The sequence below is a fragment of the Theobroma cacao genome, chromosome 2, assembly GCF_000208745.1.
Source record: "Theobroma cacao cultivar B97-61/B2 chromosome 2, Criollo_cocoa_genome_V2, whole genome shotgun sequence".
NCBI classification, from domain to species: domain Eukaryota; kingdom Viridiplantae; phylum Streptophyta; class Magnoliopsida; order Malvales; family Malvaceae; genus Theobroma; species Theobroma cacao.
This window is the reverse complement of record NC_030851.1, coordinates 2,208,029-2,226,236: the sequence shown is the minus strand read 5'-3', so window position 1 is coordinate 2,226,236 and position 18,208 is coordinate 2,208,029. Positions and strand designations below refer to the sequence as shown.

The 18,208-nt window shown below is 38.3% G+C and overlaps 7 protein-coding genes and 1 long non-coding RNA gene across 10 annotated transcripts; 5 read left to right on the top strand and 3 right to left on the bottom strand.

Annotated features, from left to right (window-relative positions):
- LOC18607391 (actin-100) lies at positions 841–4,158 on the top strand. Of its 3 annotated transcripts, XM_018115387.1 has the most exons (6): positions 1,045–1,145; positions 1,685–1,875; positions 2,017–2,084; positions 2,333–2,726; positions 2,935–3,548; positions 3,666–4,158. In XM_018115387.1, the coding sequence occupies exons 3-6, from the start codon at positions 2,028–2,030 to the stop codon at positions 3,729–3,731; spliced, it is 1,131 nt and encodes a 376-aa protein (XP_017970876.1). In that variant the 5' UTR covers positions 1,045–1,145; positions 1,685–1,875; positions 2,017–2,027; the 3' UTR covers positions 3,732–4,158. The 3 variants fall into 3 exon arrangements, with proteins under 3 accessions (XP_017970877.1, XP_007041601.1, XP_017970876.1); XM_018115388.1 differs by lacking the exons at positions 1,045–1,145; positions 1,685–1,875 and adding an exon at positions 841–859; XM_007041539.2 differs by lacking the exon at positions 1,685–1,875 and having other exon boundaries at positions 932–1,145.
- Positions 4,617–5,024, bottom strand: LOC18607390. The gene has a single exon (XM_018114827.1). The coding sequence runs from the start codon at positions 5,022–5,024 to the stop codon at positions 4,617–4,619; it is 408 nt and encodes a 135-aa protein (XP_017970316.1).
- Positions 6,152–8,887, top strand: LOC18607389 (fructose-1,6-bisphosphatase, cytosolic). The gene is made up of 11 exons (XM_007041537.2): positions 6,152–6,529; positions 6,734–6,781; positions 6,885–6,959; positions 7,060–7,121; positions 7,229–7,295; positions 7,387–7,500; positions 7,631–7,717; positions 7,917–8,053; positions 8,146–8,232; positions 8,330–8,405; positions 8,509–8,887. The coding sequence occupies exons 1-11, from the start codon at positions 6,371–6,373 to the stop codon at positions 8,623–8,625; spliced, it is 1,029 nt and encodes a 342-aa protein (XP_007041599.2). The 5' UTR covers positions 6,152–6,370; the 3' UTR covers positions 8,626–8,887.
- LOC108660929 lies at positions 7,118–8,451 on the bottom strand. Its single transcript, XR_001926655.1, has 3 exons — positions 8,361–8,451; positions 8,062–8,198; positions 7,118–7,493 (listed from the first exon to the last, which is right to left on the bottom strand). It is a non-coding gene; the product is annotated as an uncharacterized LOC108660929 (long non-coding RNA).
- Positions 8,515–11,520, bottom strand: LOC18607388 (diphthamide biosynthesis protein 1). Its single transcript, XM_007041536.2, has 2 exons — positions 9,877–11,520; positions 8,515–8,602 (listed from the first exon to the last, which is right to left on the bottom strand). The coding sequence occupies exon 1, from the start codon at positions 11,287–11,289 to the stop codon at positions 9,913–9,915; it is 1,377 nt and encodes a 458-aa protein (XP_007041598.1). The 5' UTR covers positions 11,290–11,520; the 3' UTR covers positions 8,515–8,602; positions 9,877–9,912.
- Positions 12,290–14,245, top strand: LOC18607387. Its single transcript, XM_007041535.2, has 2 exons — positions 12,290–13,700; positions 13,794–14,245. Exons 1-2 carry the CDS (start codon positions 13,030–13,032, stop codon positions 14,029–14,031), a joined length of 909 nt encoding a protein of 302 aa, XP_007041597.2. The 5' UTR covers positions 12,290–13,029; the 3' UTR covers positions 14,032–14,245.
- LOC18607386 lies at positions 14,273–16,529 on the top strand. Its single transcript, XM_007041534.2, has one exon. It carries the CDS (start codon positions 14,927–14,929, stop codon positions 16,268–16,270), a length of 1,344 nt encoding a protein of 447 aa, XP_007041596.2. The 5' UTR covers positions 14,273–14,926; the 3' UTR covers positions 16,271–16,529.
- Positions 17,025–17,988, top strand: LOC18607385 (pollen-specific leucine-rich repeat extensin-like protein 1). The gene is made up of 2 exons (XM_007041533.2): positions 17,025–17,350; positions 17,454–17,988. The coding sequence occupies exons 1-2, from the start codon at positions 17,171–17,173 to the stop codon at positions 17,739–17,741; spliced, it is 468 nt and encodes a 155-aa protein (XP_007041595.2). The 5' UTR covers positions 17,025–17,170; the 3' UTR covers positions 17,742–17,988.

Sequence of the window (18,208 nt, the reverse complement as noted above, 5' to 3'; positions counted from 1 at the left end):
TCCCGTGATGATCATTATGTGGTATTTTTACTGTTCATATCATTATTACATAAATATAAAATGACAAGTGACATTTGATAAATGATAGTTAATTAACCATTAACTATAAGAATTTGTTTAATAAAAAATAAAAATATATAGATTTAATTGAACATAGTAAAAAATAAAATTTTATTAATTTTTTTTTCAAAAATTATGCCTTTACTTGTCTATAAGTTATAGTCAAATTATTGCTCATTTTTGTCACATGAGATCTTGTTAGCAAGGATGGACGGATTGATTGCATTTCATTAATTTAATTTGATTTTTCTGATTTTGATATTAATTAATTAAATAAATTATTCATTTATTTCAATAAATTTTTTATCCAAAAATTAAAATCAAATCCTCATTTTTCCAACATCACTTAATATGTCATGTTGAATTAGTAGTTCCATTGCCATTGAATTTATGACTCCATTCAACATGTTGATCTGTTCATTCAAATGTTTTTTTTTTCTTAAGTAATTAAAATATAAAAAAAAATCTTTAAGTTTTGTTAGACAAGAATTAAAAGCAAAGAAAATTTGAAATCTAGCCTAGCCAAGCTGAAATTATAATGCGAGAAAAGTGGCCGCGTGGGGGCCATTGCCAACCTATGCTCAAGCAGACATAGCTAGACATGGTCGGCATCGGGCACGACTCCGACCCACCGCCCACCCCCTACCTTTAGGCTTTAGCCGCCCTGCTGACGTGGAGTCCACCCCACGAGTCTTCCGAACGTCCACATCATCACCTGACTACCATCTAAAGACACTCTATTTGGACGGCTACGTAACGCTTTTGTTTGGATTCTCAAATCCAGCAGAACACTGCGGGTGTAAGAAGATTCCTTTTTTCCAAGTCATCCCCTTTCGTTTCTTTTCCATGCCAAAAACATTTTAGAATTTTTTATTTTATTTTAATTTTTTTTCTCAGCAGCCAAACAGGGCTTAATTGAATTTGGGTTGAATTTCATTTGCATTTCACTCTCATTTCTGCTATATATAAAAGCCGCAGGAAAAATTTCTCTTCTCTATGTTTTCAGCTTCTCTGTCAAAGAAAAATTGTCATCTTCTCTAATTTCAAAAAGCACAGAGAAGCTTAGCTTTTTTTGCTAAAGCAAGGTATGGATTTATCTGTTTTTTTATTGTTTTTGATCTATAACTTTGTTATCTTTGCTTGTTTATGTCCAAACATTTCTGGGTACTTAAGCATATCTCTTCTTTTTGTCTTTCTGATGGACTACTGGGTGTCAAGTTGTCAACTTTATTTGTGTTTTGTGATTTAGATCTGCCTGAAGTTTTGGCTTAATGAATCTATTGTTGTGATGTCTGCTAGGCTCTCTTATTACAATTTTTATGGTTGCAAAATTATAAATTTATTGTGGTTTCTTCATGTCTTAAGTTGATATCCATTTCCAATTCATCTAGATCTTGACAAAGTTTACTTGGTGTTTGCTTGAGAACATCGGATTCTTTAGAATTTGGTAATACGCTCATTAGTAGATTATGGTGCAATATATGTTTAATTCTTGTGTAGGCTTCGATTTTATGCTTTCTTTAATGAACCATATCATCAGAAATTTGAGTTCTTGTCTATTGTTTTCACCAATAATTCATGTTTGATGGCTGGTTCGTATTTTATTGGCGCTTTATGCTTTTAGGAATGGTTATGCCAGGAAGAGTAAAAATAATGAACAATTACAATGATCCAGAACATGAGCTGCATTTTGGTCGTGCCTTATGCGGATGACATACAGGCTTCCCTTGTCTTTGCTCTCCTTCTCCAGAACCAAAGTCATAACATGGAAGGAGTGAAATACTCCAATGAATGATTCATATTTGATGTGATACAGTTAACGATGCGATGAATTTCTTATTGACTTTGATACTAGTTTTTATAGTAGATTGATCTTAAGAAAGGTCAAACCAAAAAACGAAGTTTGTTTTCTCGGAAAACCTTTTTCTTCTTAGGATAATCATTTTCCTTGTTCAGGTTAAAACGAGATGGCGGATGAGGATATTCAACCTCTTGTCTGTGACAATGGAACTGGAATGGTCAAGGTTAGTAAATTATCTTTCTGATTCTTATAGGTTTAATACATTTTCTTCATATGTAACTATAGACATTGAAATCCAATTTTTTACAAAGACAATTTTCGTAATGATAATTTGACAATGATTCTATTTCAGTCATCTACGGGGTTGATACTGCCTTTGATGCTATTATCAAAAGTTAGATGGCTTGGGTTTGTTAACTATTTGTTCTAACTACACAAATGCTGATGGCTGCTTTATCCTTGTATTTGCAGGCTGGTTTTGCTGGTGATGATGCCCCTAGGGCAGTGTTCCCTAGTATTGTTGGTCGCCCACGCCACACAGGTGTCATGGTCGGCATGGGTCAAAAGGATGCTTATGTAGGTGATGAAGCCCAGTCAAAGAGAGGTATCCTTACCTTAAAGTACCCTATTGAACATGGCATTGTGAGCAACTGGGATGATATGGAGAAGATTTGGCACCATACTTTCTACAATGAGCTTCGTGTTGCCCCTGAAGAACATCCAGTACTTCTTACGGAAGCACCACTCAACCCTAAGGCTAACAGGGAGAAGATGACCCAGATTATGTTTGAAACATTCAATGTGCCTGCTATGTATGTTGCTATTCAGGCCGTTCTTTCACTTTATGCCAGTGGTCGTACAACAGGTATTCATTTATAGCTTGGATTACTGATCTTGGTTGTATTCTAGTGACTCTGAAATAACTTTATCTGTACAGTCACATAGTGTTGCTCTATTTAGGCCATATTTCCATTTTGTATGTAGTTTTGCAAAAGTGTAAATTGGAATGAAGAATTTGTTTTGTTTGTTTTCCTTTAATCCAGTATTAACTCAATTCTAATCTATGTGAATAGGTATTGTCTTGGATTCTGGTGATGGTGTGAGCCATACAGTGCCGATTTATGAAGGCTATGCCCTCCCCCATGCTATCCTCCGGTTAGACCTTGCTGGTCGTGATCTTACAGATTCCTTGATGAAAATCTTAACTGAGAGAGGGTACTCTTTCACGACAACTGCAGAACGGGAAATTGTTCGTGACATGAAAGAAAAGCTTGCTTATGTTGCTCTTGATTATGAACAAGAATTGGAGACTGCCAAGAGCAGCTCTGCTATTGAAAAGAGTTATGAATTACCTGATGGGCAAGTGATCACAATTGGAGCAGAGAGGTTCCGTTGCCCTGAAGTACTCTTCCAGCCATCTCTGATTGGAATGGAAGCTGCTGGAATTCATGAAACTACTTACAACTCAATCATGAAGTGTGATGTTGATATCAGGAAGGATCTGTACGGAAACATTGTGCTTAGTGGTGGATCAACCATGTTCCCTGGTATTGCTGATAGGATGAGCAAGGAAATTACTGCTCTTGCCCCAAGTAGCATGAAGATCAAGGTGGTTGCACCTCCCGAGAGAAAATACAGTGTCTGGATTGGAGGATCCATTTTAGCATCTCTTAGCACCTTCCAGCAGGTAACTTTTGTGCTATTACTTCTAGTTATCTAAGTGTGGCTCTTGTGAAAAGGTGTCCTGGAGTTGGAACATCGTTGAGTTTCTGTGTAAGTGCTTACTTTCTATTCTATGCTGCAGATGTGGATTTCCAAGGGTGAGTATGATGAATCAGGTCCAGCCATTGTTCACCGAAAGTGCTTCTGATTTGGAGGAAGAGTTGGACGATCGTGAAGTCTACATTATTCAGTCATGTGTCGTATGTGAGTTCATTTTGGTTGACTTCTGAAGCTTTAGTTTATCAATGGAGGAAAGATGCTGGTATAGTTGATGCTTTGAGTGCGCTTTCACATTGGGATTTCAGATTTCAGATGCCAAATTATTATTGGCAATGAGTGGCTTGTATTGAACTTGGTAGTTGCTTTGGTCTTATTATTTTTCTATTAGGCCAAAAATTTTTTAGGTGCTTTTTTGGTTAGATCAGAATGCAAATTTTATTTCTTTTTTCTCCTATTTTGGGGATTTTTGGGTCTTTGCTTTAGTTCCATTGAAGGAAAAGTGATTCTCATGTCAGTTTGCAGTGAACTTCCATGGTTATTGGTTTATGTGTAATCTACATCTTCTGTTCATCTCCTCTTTTGTGTTTTTGAATACTTGACCACGTCGTGCAGATAACAGAAGGTTAGGCCTCAAGTCCCTTTCACCATGTTACAGGCTTAGCTTCATGGAGCAGCATTGAACAATAGGCATACAAGTTATAGAATAGTTAGTTGTGGATCGTTGGATAAAGTATTTATGTTTCTAAGGTAATTTGCTTAAGTTCCCCAATTCCTTGGACTGGGTGTGTTTATGCATCCGGTGCAAATTTTGGTACTTGAATAAAGTCTTTTCAGTTACCTTTTTGCCTGTAATACGTAACCCTTCAACTCTAATCTAGCTTTAGCGTATAGCTTTTCACGAGAGAGAGAGAGAGAGGGAGAAAGAGAAAATTACATAGCCACAAGAGGTTTGTGTCCTTGAGAACGAACATGTATTAATTTTTCTTTTGGATTGTTCACCAACCTCCATTTTCGAGATGTGATCAAGTATTCATCAACTAGGCCAGTCGTACGCAAATTCCCAGAACCCGGTTTCTCCATTCAATCCGTACATGCCTTCACCCGAGACCAGCCAAGAACACTGCGTCTCACAACGGGCGAAGTCCCTGTCGAAGGAGTACGCATCGAAATGGTACTGCTGCACAGCATCCCACCCCATGTCACAGTAAAACAACGTGCTCCCCCAAACATTGACAGAGAAGTCCCATCCGAATTCGCCCCCATCGCCAACGTTTTGCTCCCCAAGATCAGTATCTTTTGATTGGCAATGTAAGGTTAAGTTTTTCCCATTGCCTAACCTGTTCTTGACGCTTACATGGACATTATCCGTACGAACTGATTTGCAGAAGCTTAATATCAGAAGAATCACCAGAGCATTACCAATCACAGCTGGAGCATGCATTTCGAGTATTTGGTGATAGATGGTCTATTGTTCTATGCTTAATGCTTCTATTTATTCTTCACCAGGTTGCTCCTGTCATAGGGATAAATGACAAAAGCGGACCTTTCTATGATAATCATTGATGTCTCCAATGCCTCATTGAAGGTTTCTATGACAGAAACTATCTTATTTATTGATAAAATAGATAATTAATTCTATTAAAATATAGTAGATATCAATAGCCTACGATTCAGGTTATTGCGATCCCATCATCTAGCAAGCTAGTCTATCTCAAAATGTGATTGAAAGACAAGTTTAGAGATTTTATTATTGTAACTTTTCGATATGATTAGAAGTATTTCTCATTCTCTGAGGAACTCTATGGCTATTTTGACGCACGGAAATGAAAGTTTACTGCTTCCATCATCGTCTTCTTCACTTCGAGTTCTCATAATCCTCAGTTCGTACGCTGTCAATTATTCTAGTAACCATCAATGTTTGATTCCACCAGATGTGGCATGACCAACACGTCCACCAAATGCCAAATTATTCCACCAGCATCTGCAGCATAGAGTAATGGATAAAGTGCTGGATCAGCTTCAAGTTCACATCATGGAATGATCAGCTCGAAAAGCTCCAAGATTATTTGCCTGATCTTCATTTGGATTCCTAACACACTATTAATTTTCCATCAGAAGATAAAATATATGAGTATCCATCATCAGCTAGCCCTTCCTGTGAAAGAAAGCTATCATCATCCAAGAACCTTGAGGCAACCATGCATTGGGATGCATCCGAGGAAGATGTACGGCAACTTGTCTAATTATGCATGCACCATGGTTCCATTTAGTTTGCTGGGCAGTTTTAACTGTACATGTCTTCAAAATTTGATATTTCAATTAAATTTAATTTTTGATTATTTGATTTTGCAACCCATAACCCATAATCAGTAACATATAACCCAAAGCCCCCCCATTGTTGATTAGAAGCCAAGGACTCGTAGCATCAGTCGCTGCATAGACGGCAAAGGGAATGAGCTGGGTCTTCATTCTTTGTGACTCACAGCCACATAAGGCATCCTGAGCCTGAGGTGTCAATCCAACCCTTCATTGACTTTCACTCAACCCCGCGTTGGTTATATTCTAAAGTATCATCCCAATCCAACTTGCAATCCTGAAAACGTGGAATACCGCATTTTTTATTCTCCCACTTTCTCTTTCTTAGCAAGCCAAACAGGGAAAAACAGAGGGATTCTTTGCTGTCCTAAGTTACCTTGTTTCTTTTGGGTGCTTATTTTGATCGCCAAGAGAAAGATTTAACCAATCGAGAGAAGATTTTTGTGAGTTTTGTTCCTGACAAAGGGCGTCATGGATCATGCTGCTGATGCTCATAGAACTGATTTGATGACCATCACTCGCCATGTCCTGAATGAGCAATCCAAGTACCCGGAATCTCGTGGCGACTTCACCATTTTGCTCAGTCACATCGTTCTTGGCTGCAAATTCGTCTGCTCTGCTGTTAGCAAGGTCTTTACACTTATCCTTTTTTTTTTTTTTTTTGTGATTCTTTAAGAAATTTAAACTTTGGTTATCTTAACAGAAAAGCTTAGGTGAATAGACATGATCGGATTTGGTATTTTGTAGCCTGATATCAGATTCCGAATGTCTGCCTGATTCTTTTGGTTACTTATAGCTTTGGAATTTTACAATGCGTTTGTTCCATGGTTACAGGCAGGTCTTGCAAAACTCATTGGACTCGCGGGGGAGACCAATGTTCAGGTATGGGTTCTGGTTCAAAATCCCCTGGCTCATGGCTTTCCTATCCACAAATCCATGTGTACCCTTTCTCAGATTCTGATATATTCAGTTCCTCCTGATTCAGGGTGAAGAACAGAAGAAGTTGGATGTGCTTTCGAATGAAGTTTTTGTCAAGGCGTTGATTAGCAGCGGCCGAACAGTAAGTCCTTTGAAGCCATCTTCTGATTGAATAAATTAGTAAGAACAGAAAGATCAACTACTTCTGACAGTTTTCCTTATCCTATCTTCCCTTTTCTTAGTGCATCCTTGTTTCCGAGGAGGACGAAGAGGCTACATTCGTGGAGCCATCAAAGCGTGGAAGGTTTCCGCAGAAGTTCTCTGTTCCTTAAATTTACATTTTTGAACCCAATACAGTTATAAACTCCAGACTGACATTTTGGGCCCAAACTGTTTCTGTTGATTATTCAGATACATTGTTGTTTTTGACCCTTTGGATGGATCCTCGAACATTGACTGCGGTGTTTCCATCGGAACCGTATGCCCCTTCAGCTCTCTACTCCCTTTGCTTGGACTCCATAGACTGGTTTCAGTCAAATGCTAACCTCAATGTTTCCTCATGTAAACAGATTTTTGGTATATACTTAGTGAAAGATAAGGATAACCCAACCCTTGATGATGTACTGCAACCTGGAAGAAATCTGTTGGCAGCTGGCTATTGTATGTACGGAAGTTCCTGCACGGTAGGAACAAACAGTTACCATTCTCAGCACTCAAGCTTTACATATGAAATGTTTCTGCTTTTCATTTTTCATCATCCCTATTTTGTTCAGTAAACCCCCAACCAAGTGTTTCTCCTTTGTGAAATTGCAGCTGGTGCTGAGTACGGGGAGTGGCGTCAATGGATTCACACTTGATCCATCTCTCGGGGAGTTCATACTAACTCATCCCAATATGAAGGTACAAGCTGTTACTTGTTTGATCAAACATCAATTTCGTAAAAGTAGGGTTTGATTCTTCTAATGCACCCATAACTCTTCCCTTTAAAACTTAATTCTTTACTTGCAAGGAAATAATTAGGGAGTTGCCTGAGCATTTTTGGACTAATCCCAATTACATATCCAAGGTTAACAGTTAATCCTGTCTATTTTTGGAGCAGATACCTAAGAAAGGAAAGATTTATTCAGTGAATGAAGGAAATGCCAAAAACTGGGATGAGCCAACTACAAGGTTTGTGGAAAAATGCAAGTTCCCTACGGATGGTTCGCCACCAAAGTCCCTTAGATACGTTGGAAGGTATTTACCTGTCAGAATCACATTCTTTTTCCCACTTGTTAGCTCATTCTGTTCCCAAAAAGCTAGCTTCCAATAATCCTATTGCCTTGCAGCATGGTTGCAGATGTCCACCGCACGTTGCTTTATGGTGGTATCTTTTTATACCCTGCAGATAAGAAAAGTCCCAACGGGAAGCTACGGTACATTGTTTCACAAGCTTTGCAATTTTGGTTTTCCATATGAATTAACAGACTGATATTTGATATTCGATACTAACAAATTTAACTTCTAATACAGTGTTCTCTACGAGGTGTTCCCAATGTCATACCTGATGGAGCAAGCAGGAGGTCAGGCTTTCAACGGCAAGCAACGGGTATCGACAAGTTTCCTTCTGTTTGAGCAGAGCTGAGAAATTTACTCACTATTTGATGTTGTACGCCCCCGAAATCCTCTTATTTTGTTAACTTTTTATGCAGGCACTTGACTTGGTTCCCAATAAGATACATGAGCGTTCTCCAGTTTTTCTTGGCAGTTACGATGATGTTGAAGAAATTAAAGCACTCTATGCTGCTGCTGAGGAAAATAATGCATAAACTTGCAGACTTCATACATGTGATGTGATGCTTACATATAATAAGTTTTCTTTGTACAAGAATGATAGTACCATTTTTTTGGTCAAGAAGAATAGTACCATTTATTGTAGTATAAATCATGGTCATCAGCAAATGTATTATGTAAAACTTTATGTTCCTGATCTAGATTTAATGTAAATTACCAAGTGAGAAGCAGTCAGAATCGAATTTCTGATTCCTTCGATGATAGATAATATAACAGCGAACAGATATCCTGGACAAATGATGTGATCTTTATATGATAAAAAAGAGAACAGGAAAAGGAAGGGGAGCACCTAGAACCTCATCTCTTAAAACCTAAACCTAGCTGTATTTCTCTCCCTTTTTCTGCTATTTCTCAGGTGGTGCTTAAGTTTCATTGACTTCATTCAGCTTTTTGCCATTTGAAACCCACAACTGATGCACAAATTTTCCCAGATTTCTCTCCTTATTTATCATTACTAATAACCTTCTTTAAATTGCTGTCCCAAATCAAAATTCACTCACCGACTAGCATGGCAGCATAATCAGAAAATAACTAGCGCACCAGTTCTCTCAGTCCCCTGTGCATTACTGGTCTAGTTACGATAGGCTAACATCCGGTGGCTCTATAATCATGTCATCAAAATATCAATTTTAATGTCAATAAATGTTCATATCAAAAGGAATTTTTCTTATTAAACTAGTTTGAATACATTCAAATCACAAGCTATATAACCATTTTCAAAGACCCATCACCTCAAAACCGTAACAAGTTTGATTCTGGGATTAGATTCACTAATCTGAACTTCTTCATTCTTCAGGTACAAATCTTCTTTTGGAATTTTAAGTCATACTCATCAAGTGATGTAAGTAGCAAGAAAAAAAAAAACGATAAAGATTGTCTATCCAGTAAATATTGAAAGATATACCAAAGAATTTGGTCTAAAAATAGAATACTCCATACACACATTCAAATCACCTATCTGAAAACATAAACCCAATTTGGTAGTGCAAAACTTCTTTCTATTAATACAACTTATAGAAACAGAAACAACAATATCAGCAACCCTTTTAACTCCTAGTGATCTTCAAGCTGTATTAATTTCTGCCCATATAGCATCTATAGCACATTCTATGATCTTCTACTTTACAATTGAAACATGAAAAACAAAAAGAGGTATTCCAAAAAAATCTAAGTTGAAAACTCGTATCAATTAGATGATAGAAATGACATAAGTTAGACATGCTCACATGAATACAGAGTTTCAATTGTCCCTCCCCAAGCTGCTAAAGAACAGCACCATTACCAGAGGGAGGTACAATATTTCTCCTCACCGGACGAGCCAACTTCTTCACATAAGAGGAATTCCATTCCCCACCATCCTGTGCATAATAATCCATTGGATAATCCCCACGAAAATCCTCTCTTCCCCTGCAACCACAACATGATTTACTCTCCCCACAACTCAACCCATTTCCACAACCATCTCTCTCCCACCACCCGGATATCTCCCCAAGTGCAATCTCTGCCTCAAATGTAGTCAACAAAGGTTTTACAAACGCATCACCCCAATCAATAGAGAGCCTAGGACAAGCAATTTGAATCCAAGCATCCACAGCATCCTCAAACAAAGCAATCCGCGTAGGACTAATTTCCGACATCAAAATAATAGTATAATCAAATCCTTTCTCCCTCATTTTCCCTTCTAACCTCTCTAAAACCCTAGGATTGCCTTGCCTCCCCAATGTCCCCAACACAATCCCCCAACTCTTGGCTCTTTTGGCCTTCTGTATGGCTCTCCTTCGCGTTTCCCTCATCCCCTTATGATCATATTCCTCCAAAAACAACTTCCCTAAATAAGGATCGTATCGAAAAGCCTTGATCCCTGGATTCGCAATCATAAATGCCTCTAAATGAAACCTCCCGTCTGCCACGAAAACTGCCACGGTTTCATTAGCATTTGCCACGGTACCAATTTTGGGAGCGGTGCAACCTAAAACTTCACCGGCGGATAAAGGTTTTGACTGAGGAATTAAAACCCGAAACCCTCGTTTTTCTAGCTCTGGCTTCGCCGATCTAATCGCCGAGGAAAACTGAATCGTACCAGCAAGGACAACGGATTCCTTGGAAGATGTGAGGTTGTGTTCGATTGTGTTAATTAGACCATCGACGTTGATTTTAATCTCGACGAAGACGTAAAGGCAAGGGATTTTGGTGGAGTCGATTGGGACTAAGCAGCTGTGACCGTAATGGATTAACAAATCGGCACCAAGGGCAGTGGCGGAGAGGTCGTCGATGCAGCATGCACCGTAAGTGACGTCGCCGAGGATAAAGCAGTGAGTGACGTCAGCGAAAGAGGTAAGGATATCGGAGATGACAAGGGAGTACATAAGGAGCCCTTCGGGAAACTGAAGGGCGACCCGCTTGGCGCCCGTGGAACGGACGCGCCACACGCATTTATGGATTTCGAAATTGTAGTTGGAAGGAAGAAGGGAAATGGCGGCGTTGAGGGAGGCGTCGTTGAGGATCGAGTCAGGGATTTGGTTCTTGACGAAACGCTTCGGGGCTGGTTTCGAGTTGTTGGCGTTTCGTTGAAGCGGTAAAGGCGTTTCCCGCTTCTCTTCCGGTTGATGTTGGTTGGTTTTCTCCATTACCGGATCCATGATCAAAGAAGTGGATTTTCTCTTCCAGATATGCTTCTTAATCCGACATTTGATCGATTAACTCACACAGAGCTCAGCGACGGTTTTCCGAGAATTAGCGACGGGAAAAGTGAAAGAACAAAAGAATAAAATAGGGTTTTGTCGAGGAAGGAGATGGAAAGGACATAAAAGAGGTCGGTGGCGTCGCTAAATGGAGTGTTCCGGCTGAACGAAGGGTTTTTGTTTTTTATTTCTTTAAATAAGATAATATTAATTTTGTTATTGTTAGTCTTTTCCTATTAAATTAAACTCAAATTACTATATACAATAAACATACCAGATTTGCTAGAGGTGTTCAATTATTTTGCTATCCTTTCAATTCTTTTGAACTTATTCTTTCAAATCTTATTAATAAGTAGATATTTAAACTCATTGACTCAATTTTTTTTTAAATTTTTTATATGATCTCGAAGTTAAATCCTAAAACCTTACTCACTACTAGTTAATTACCGAATCCATTTAAATATCTTATTAAAAGTAAATAAATATTAAATTTTAAATTTATATAACAATTTTTTTAATTATCTCAAAAAATAACTTAAATAATAAAAATAAATAAACAAGCATCTATGATTGAGTTCGTATATTAAATATGCAAGGGGTGATAACCGAATACTATCCAAATATTTTCCAAACTCAAATTATCGATATCTTATGTAATTAAGTTGGATACAGGTAAGTACTCGATTAAAGTATACCCATTTTCATTCATATTTATTCTAACTCAACTTGGATTTAAGCATGAATTTTTAAGTTTGACTTTGATCTATTAATATTATTTTATTAATAAATAATATATTTTTACTTAATTTTAATTTTAAAATATATTTCAAGTATTAAAATATTTAAAAAGAAAAAAAAAGGGAAATAAAATGAAATTTGTGAAGTGGGCTGACAGTGGGAAGCCTCAGCTATGTGTTTTAGTTTTGGACTTAGCAACAGTCCGACCAGCTTTCAATCTCAGCCGAGCTTAGGCCTTAAACATTAAGCCCGACCGACTCGTGGCCAAGTTGTCGTTTGAGTTCAGTCGAACTGCTTCTACGTCTTGGCGCAACTGCTACTACGCAACTCTGCGAAAAGAGTTGGCGAAACGGGTCTTTGCTTTTGTGCCAGGTAAGTCTCTTGTTTGCTTCTACTTTTAAGAACTTACTTTCCCACTTAAGAAGAATCCCAAAAAAGTGTTTGTTAATAGCTTTAAAATGGATTTACATTTGATTTCTACATTATTGGATATTGCATGCATATTGGGTGTTTAACTGTTTTAGATTTCCTGAATCTGGGTTCTGGATTTCGCTTTAATTGTTATATCCGTTCGAAGGTTCTCTTTTAGTTAACTAATTAAGATCAGCAGCATTGCCTTGTTCTAGTTCTCTAGTTTCAAAGGCCATTTCGTTTTGCTTGTGAGCTGCATTCAAGAAACAGAGTGGTACTGCGTTCTTTGGTTTAAAAAGTTTTAATTTTTTCTTTTGTATGGCAAAATATGGAAGGAAATTTTACATCAGATGGTAACGTGATTCTGGGTGGTCAGGCATTTGCTTTTTAGATTCACAAGGCTCATTGCAGTTTCATCAATGCTCAAAACCACGACTTCACCAGCAAGGTTCCCAATTTCAAGATGTTTCTTCTTTTAGGTTAGAAAATGTGAAAGAAATTGAAAAACCTTATGAGAGAGTGAAGAAGTCGACGAGTGATGATAATAGGATGAAGTTTGATGAAGAATGCGGTGATGGATATTGTGATGGTCGTAAGGAGAAAAGGGAGTCCTTGTGGCAGCGTGTAAAATGGACTGAACAAATGGTTAAGCTTTTAATCAATGTGGTTTCATATGTTGAAGAGGGTGCTTCTTCTGATTGTATGGGTGGTGTTAGAAGAAAACAGTTCATGTTGCAGAGGATAGGAAAGTGGAAATGTGTTTCTAAAGTCATGGTCAAAAGGGGTTATCATGTATCACCTCAGCAATGTGAGGACAAGTTCAATGATTTGAATAAAAGATATAAGAGATGCAATGATTTTCTTGGGAGAGGTACTTCATGCAAGGTTGCAGAGAACTCGGAGCTCTTGGACACGAAGTATTTATCTGATAAGGCAAAGGAGGAGGTGAAGAAAATTTTGAGCTCAAAGAATCTGTTTAATGAGGAGATGTGCTCATATCATAAGTGGAATAGGCTGCATCTCCCTCATGATCCAGAGGTGCAACGCTCCTCGCATTTACCTCTTAGATGTAGAGACAACAAGGAGCCTAATCAATCAAGGCAGAACAAAAGTGATGATGACTGTGACAAAGGACAGCAGGGTGCTGGAGCTGATGATCAAATTGAGGAAACAGGAGATAATGGGGGAACCCCCAGGTTTTCGGAGCTGTCCTTGAAGAGGTAAAATCAAATGAATGTACTGAAAGATGTGATTGTTGGCAATCCAAAACAAGATGACTGAATTGATATTATTCATGTTTACCCTAACGACAGCAAGTCAGATGGGTTGCAGGAGCAGTGGATGGCATTTCGCTTACTTCAGTTGAAAGAGCAGGAGTTGTATATTCAGGTCCAAAAGCTTGAGTTGGAGAAGCAACGGTCTAAGTGGCAAAGGGTCAATTGGTACAACAACAGGAATTTGGACAAGATGAGGCTGGAAAATCAGTGTATGAAGTTTGAGAATAAATGTTTGGCATTTGAACTTAAGCGCAAGAAAATAAGCAGTGTCTAAAACTGAGTACATATTGTGATCAGGAATACTTCTTGGAATCCTATTTCAAGCCTAGTGTAATGAAAAGTTTACCAGCTTCTAAATTTCTGTTTTGATCATTTAAGATTGCCTCATGTTTTGCTGAATGATGCATTATGTTATTTTGTTCCATCAATTTAGGCTGTAATTATAAGTTTTGAACACATATCTGTAGTGAGCTGTGTTTTGTATGTTACCTGTAGTGAGCATTAATGAATTGACAAGTGGCACCTAAACATGGTGCCTGCACTTATGTTAAAACCAAAGCCAGATGTGCCCAAGCTGCCTTTCAGGCGTTTCATTTTTATCGACGTCAGTTTTCCCCAATTCCCAAGCTGTCCCCAATTGCACCAAGGGCCCTTTAAATCTGAATTAGATCTGGTGCTGTTGCTTCCACATCTCCATTTGTAAAGAGGGAGCCATTGTCTGATGGAGGAAATGGCTTCTTGGTGTTTGCAGCAGATAAGTCCCCTTTGACTATTTGAGTATGTTTTATAAAGCTCTGACTATACATTTGCTTTCATTTTCTTAAATTTTTGTTTTGAATTTATTAATTTGAAATGGGATACGCAATGTTTAGGCTCTCATTCGGATCTGCTTTCATGCATTTGGGTGTGGTTTGTTCAAATAAATCCTAGATATTTGTGGATTTTGTCTGTCTAAGTATCTAATTCTAGTTATTGGTATTGAGGGAATGACATTAGTTATGGGACTGTTTAGCCTTGTGCCAAAGTGAGATTGATTTAACTGTTTGTGTCTGCCGAACTCTTCATTTATGCTCCGATGGTATTGATAAAGTATATGAGCAACTGAATTATATTGACATATTTTCAAGGATTTGATCCAAATAGTTTATCGCATATTTGCATGACAAAAAATGGAAGGTCAACCATCACCAGGTGGTAAGATGCTGCAGGGACGGGACTATGATTGTCAAGACCTGCAAGGATCAATGAAGCCTTCTCATGAACAAAAGCCATGCATGTTTGAACTTCCTCCTGCTTCTGGTTTAGTTGAGAATGAGGGACACGAAAACATGGTTATTGAGGATGATGTGACAAATTATGCTGAACAAGGCACACTTGAGCACAATGAAGTTGGTAAGAGTGAGGATGGTTCCCCCTGGCAGCGCATGAAATGGACTGGAAAAATGGTGAAGCTTTTGATCACTATTCTTTCTTACATTGGGGAGGATCCTTCCACTGATTGTGTGGGCAGTCAGAGGAAAATGTCTTCTCTTTTGAGGAAACTAGGAAAGTGGAAGTGTGTTTCAAAGGTTATGGTTGAGAGGGGTTACCATGTATCTCCTCAACAATGTGAGGATAAGTTTAATAATTTGAACAAAACATATAGGAGACTGAATGATTTACTGGGGAGAGGCACTTCTTGCAAGGTTGTTGAGAACCCAAAGCTTTTGGACATAATTGATTTATCTGAGAAGGGGAAAGAAGATGTAAGAAAAATTTTGACTTCAAAACATTTGTTTTTTGAAGAGATGTGCTCCTATCACAATGGCAACCGATTGTATCTACCTCATGATCCAGATTTGTTGCAGTGTTTGCTGTTAATTCTGAAGAACGAAAATGATAATGAGCTTTATGACTTGAGCCAGCCTGGCCTTTATGGTATTGATAAAAAAGCTGGAGTTCTTGCTGAAGGTGATGCAGCTGAGGATAGTGGGGCAACTTCTGGGTTTCCAGCGTTCTCAGCAAGGTTAAGACTGACTAATGAAAATGAAATTGCTGGTTTTGGGAATACTTCAAAGTCATTGGATTCTAACCAAACTTTAGATGATCAAGGTGATTTAGCTGAGTACAATGGGACAAATTCTGGGTTTTCTGCGGTCTCTGCAATGTGGTTGAAGCAAACAAATGAAAACCAAGCTGCAGGCCTTGGGAATCCTTTGAAACCGTGGGATTGCAACCAAAATTCAGATGCTCAACCGCTTTATAATTTCGCTCATCAGAATCTTAGTTGCCCTGAAGGCAATGAGGCAGATAGATCACAGAATCAACAGATGGCATATCGCATGTATCAACTAGAGATGCAAAAATTACAGCTAAAATCCAAGATGCTTAAGTTAGAGAAGCAGCGGTTCAAGTGGCAGTGTAACAGCCTGAAACAGGACATGGAGGTGGACAGGATGAGAATGGAAAACAAGTGTCTGAAACTTGGGAATGAGTGCATAGCAATGCAACTTAAGCAGAGAAGAATTAATTAATTAGCACATGAATCTGGGTATATCTGTTCTTTACTTCTCTGCTAATGTGTATCCATCAAACAAATTTTTTTTTCTATCCTTGACTGCTGTTTGCTATAGTTTCAAAGTTTCTCTCCCTCTCTCTCTCACAAGTATAAGTTTTGCCTTCTATCTAACCTATGCATGTCTATGTTAGCTTTGCGAAATTCCATTGCCTTTGGATTTTCTTGATGTTACCTGATTACCTTGTTAATCACATTCTGAAGATTGAAAAAACTCCATATTTGTCAACATCATAAATCCCTAAGATGCTGATCCAAAATAAGCATTTTCTCTTTAATCACCTTCCTTATTATCCTTTGAAGGGTTTTAATATTTCTGACTCATTGTGATCACAAGCTCCAGACAGTCATTGCCACCAGCGCACCAAGAAGTGAAACATGGTCTGAGCAGGCTTTAACTTGATAACATGGTCCATGATCAATCCTATGATACGGTTGATCCGTAATCTGTCAAGCTGTTTGTTCTTATTCTAATTTTATGTTGGTTTTACTTGGTTTGTATGCTCTTAAGATTACGTGAAACGAGTTTTTACTAAATTAAGTGAAAAAGGGATCCTAAAAAACCCAAACTTTTCCAATTTCAACTCTCTATTTTAAGATTTAAGAAACAAAAAACAAGTTAAAACTATGCTAGATTGTCAGCCACTGCCTGCCTTAAACCTTTCTGCACCATTGAAAAACAAACGGTCAAAACCAAAATATGGAAACAACCGAACCCTATTTAAGCTACCCAGAAGGCAAATGATTCTCATCACAAGAAAGGCTTCATTTCCCTCTTTGTTTCTCCTTCGAACCCTTTCTCATAAGAGAGAAAGGTTTCCTTCTTTTTTGGAGTTAAGTTTTGGAGATTTGATTAGACATGGGTGCCTGCGCTAGTGTGCCAAAGGCAATGAGGGATGAGGCCTCTGCCCCACTTCCTGAACCAGCCAAGGAGGAGTCTGTTCAGGCTGAGCACACCCCTGAGGAAGTGATGGTCGAAAAAGAGGACAATGAAGCTGATGAAAGCAAACAACAGTCTCTTAGTTCTTTGCTTGACGAGGTAATTGAATCATTATCCTGTTGACTGTTCTATCTTTTCTTTATGTTGTTTTCATGGTTGAAATGCTTACCTAACTTATCTATTCTTTGTAATGCATGGACAGCCTGAAAAGACTGAGGCAGACAAGGAACCAACCGAAGCCCAGCAGCCCCAGGTAGAAGTTCCCGCAGAGCCAAAGCCAGAGGAATCAAAACAAGAAGAAACAAAGGTAGAGGCCCAAAAGGAAGAACCAGAGGCTGAACCAAAGAAAGAAGAACAAAAGGAAGAGGCTAAGGAGGAAGAACCCAAGGTAGAGCCAAAGAAAGAAGAACCAAAAACTGAGGCACCAGCTGCCCCAGCGGAGGCCGAGGAAAAGAAGGAAAAGAAGACAGAAGCAAAGGAATCTCAGTAACAACATTGCAGTACCGAGAGGAATTCTTGTTAAATTCATTCTATGGGGAAATGAGCTCTGTTTGTGAGCTTAATTGTGCAATTCTACTAACTATTATTGTAGGATGATGTTTTGTTTCTATAGGGAGTGCCCTGTTCGATCTTAACTGCATATGTAATTCAACCAGGGGCTTCCACACTTGGTTTTGGTCTCTCTTTTTCTTTGATTAAGTTGTTCTTATTCTCAATAAATTAATGTCGTTGAAAGAGCCACAAAAACACATAATTAAATCAGAAAGACTCAAAGTAAAATTAAAGTACATGATATAAGTAACGTTATTATGACAGGGTGATGGCAATTTTTATAGTTCGTAGCAGTTTCTGAAAATAATTGGTGGTACTAATTGTATGCAATATAAGGCTAAGTGACTTGCACGGGTGTTGGGTGATTGCATGGAAGTACTACAAGGTAATAATTGTTGAGTTGAG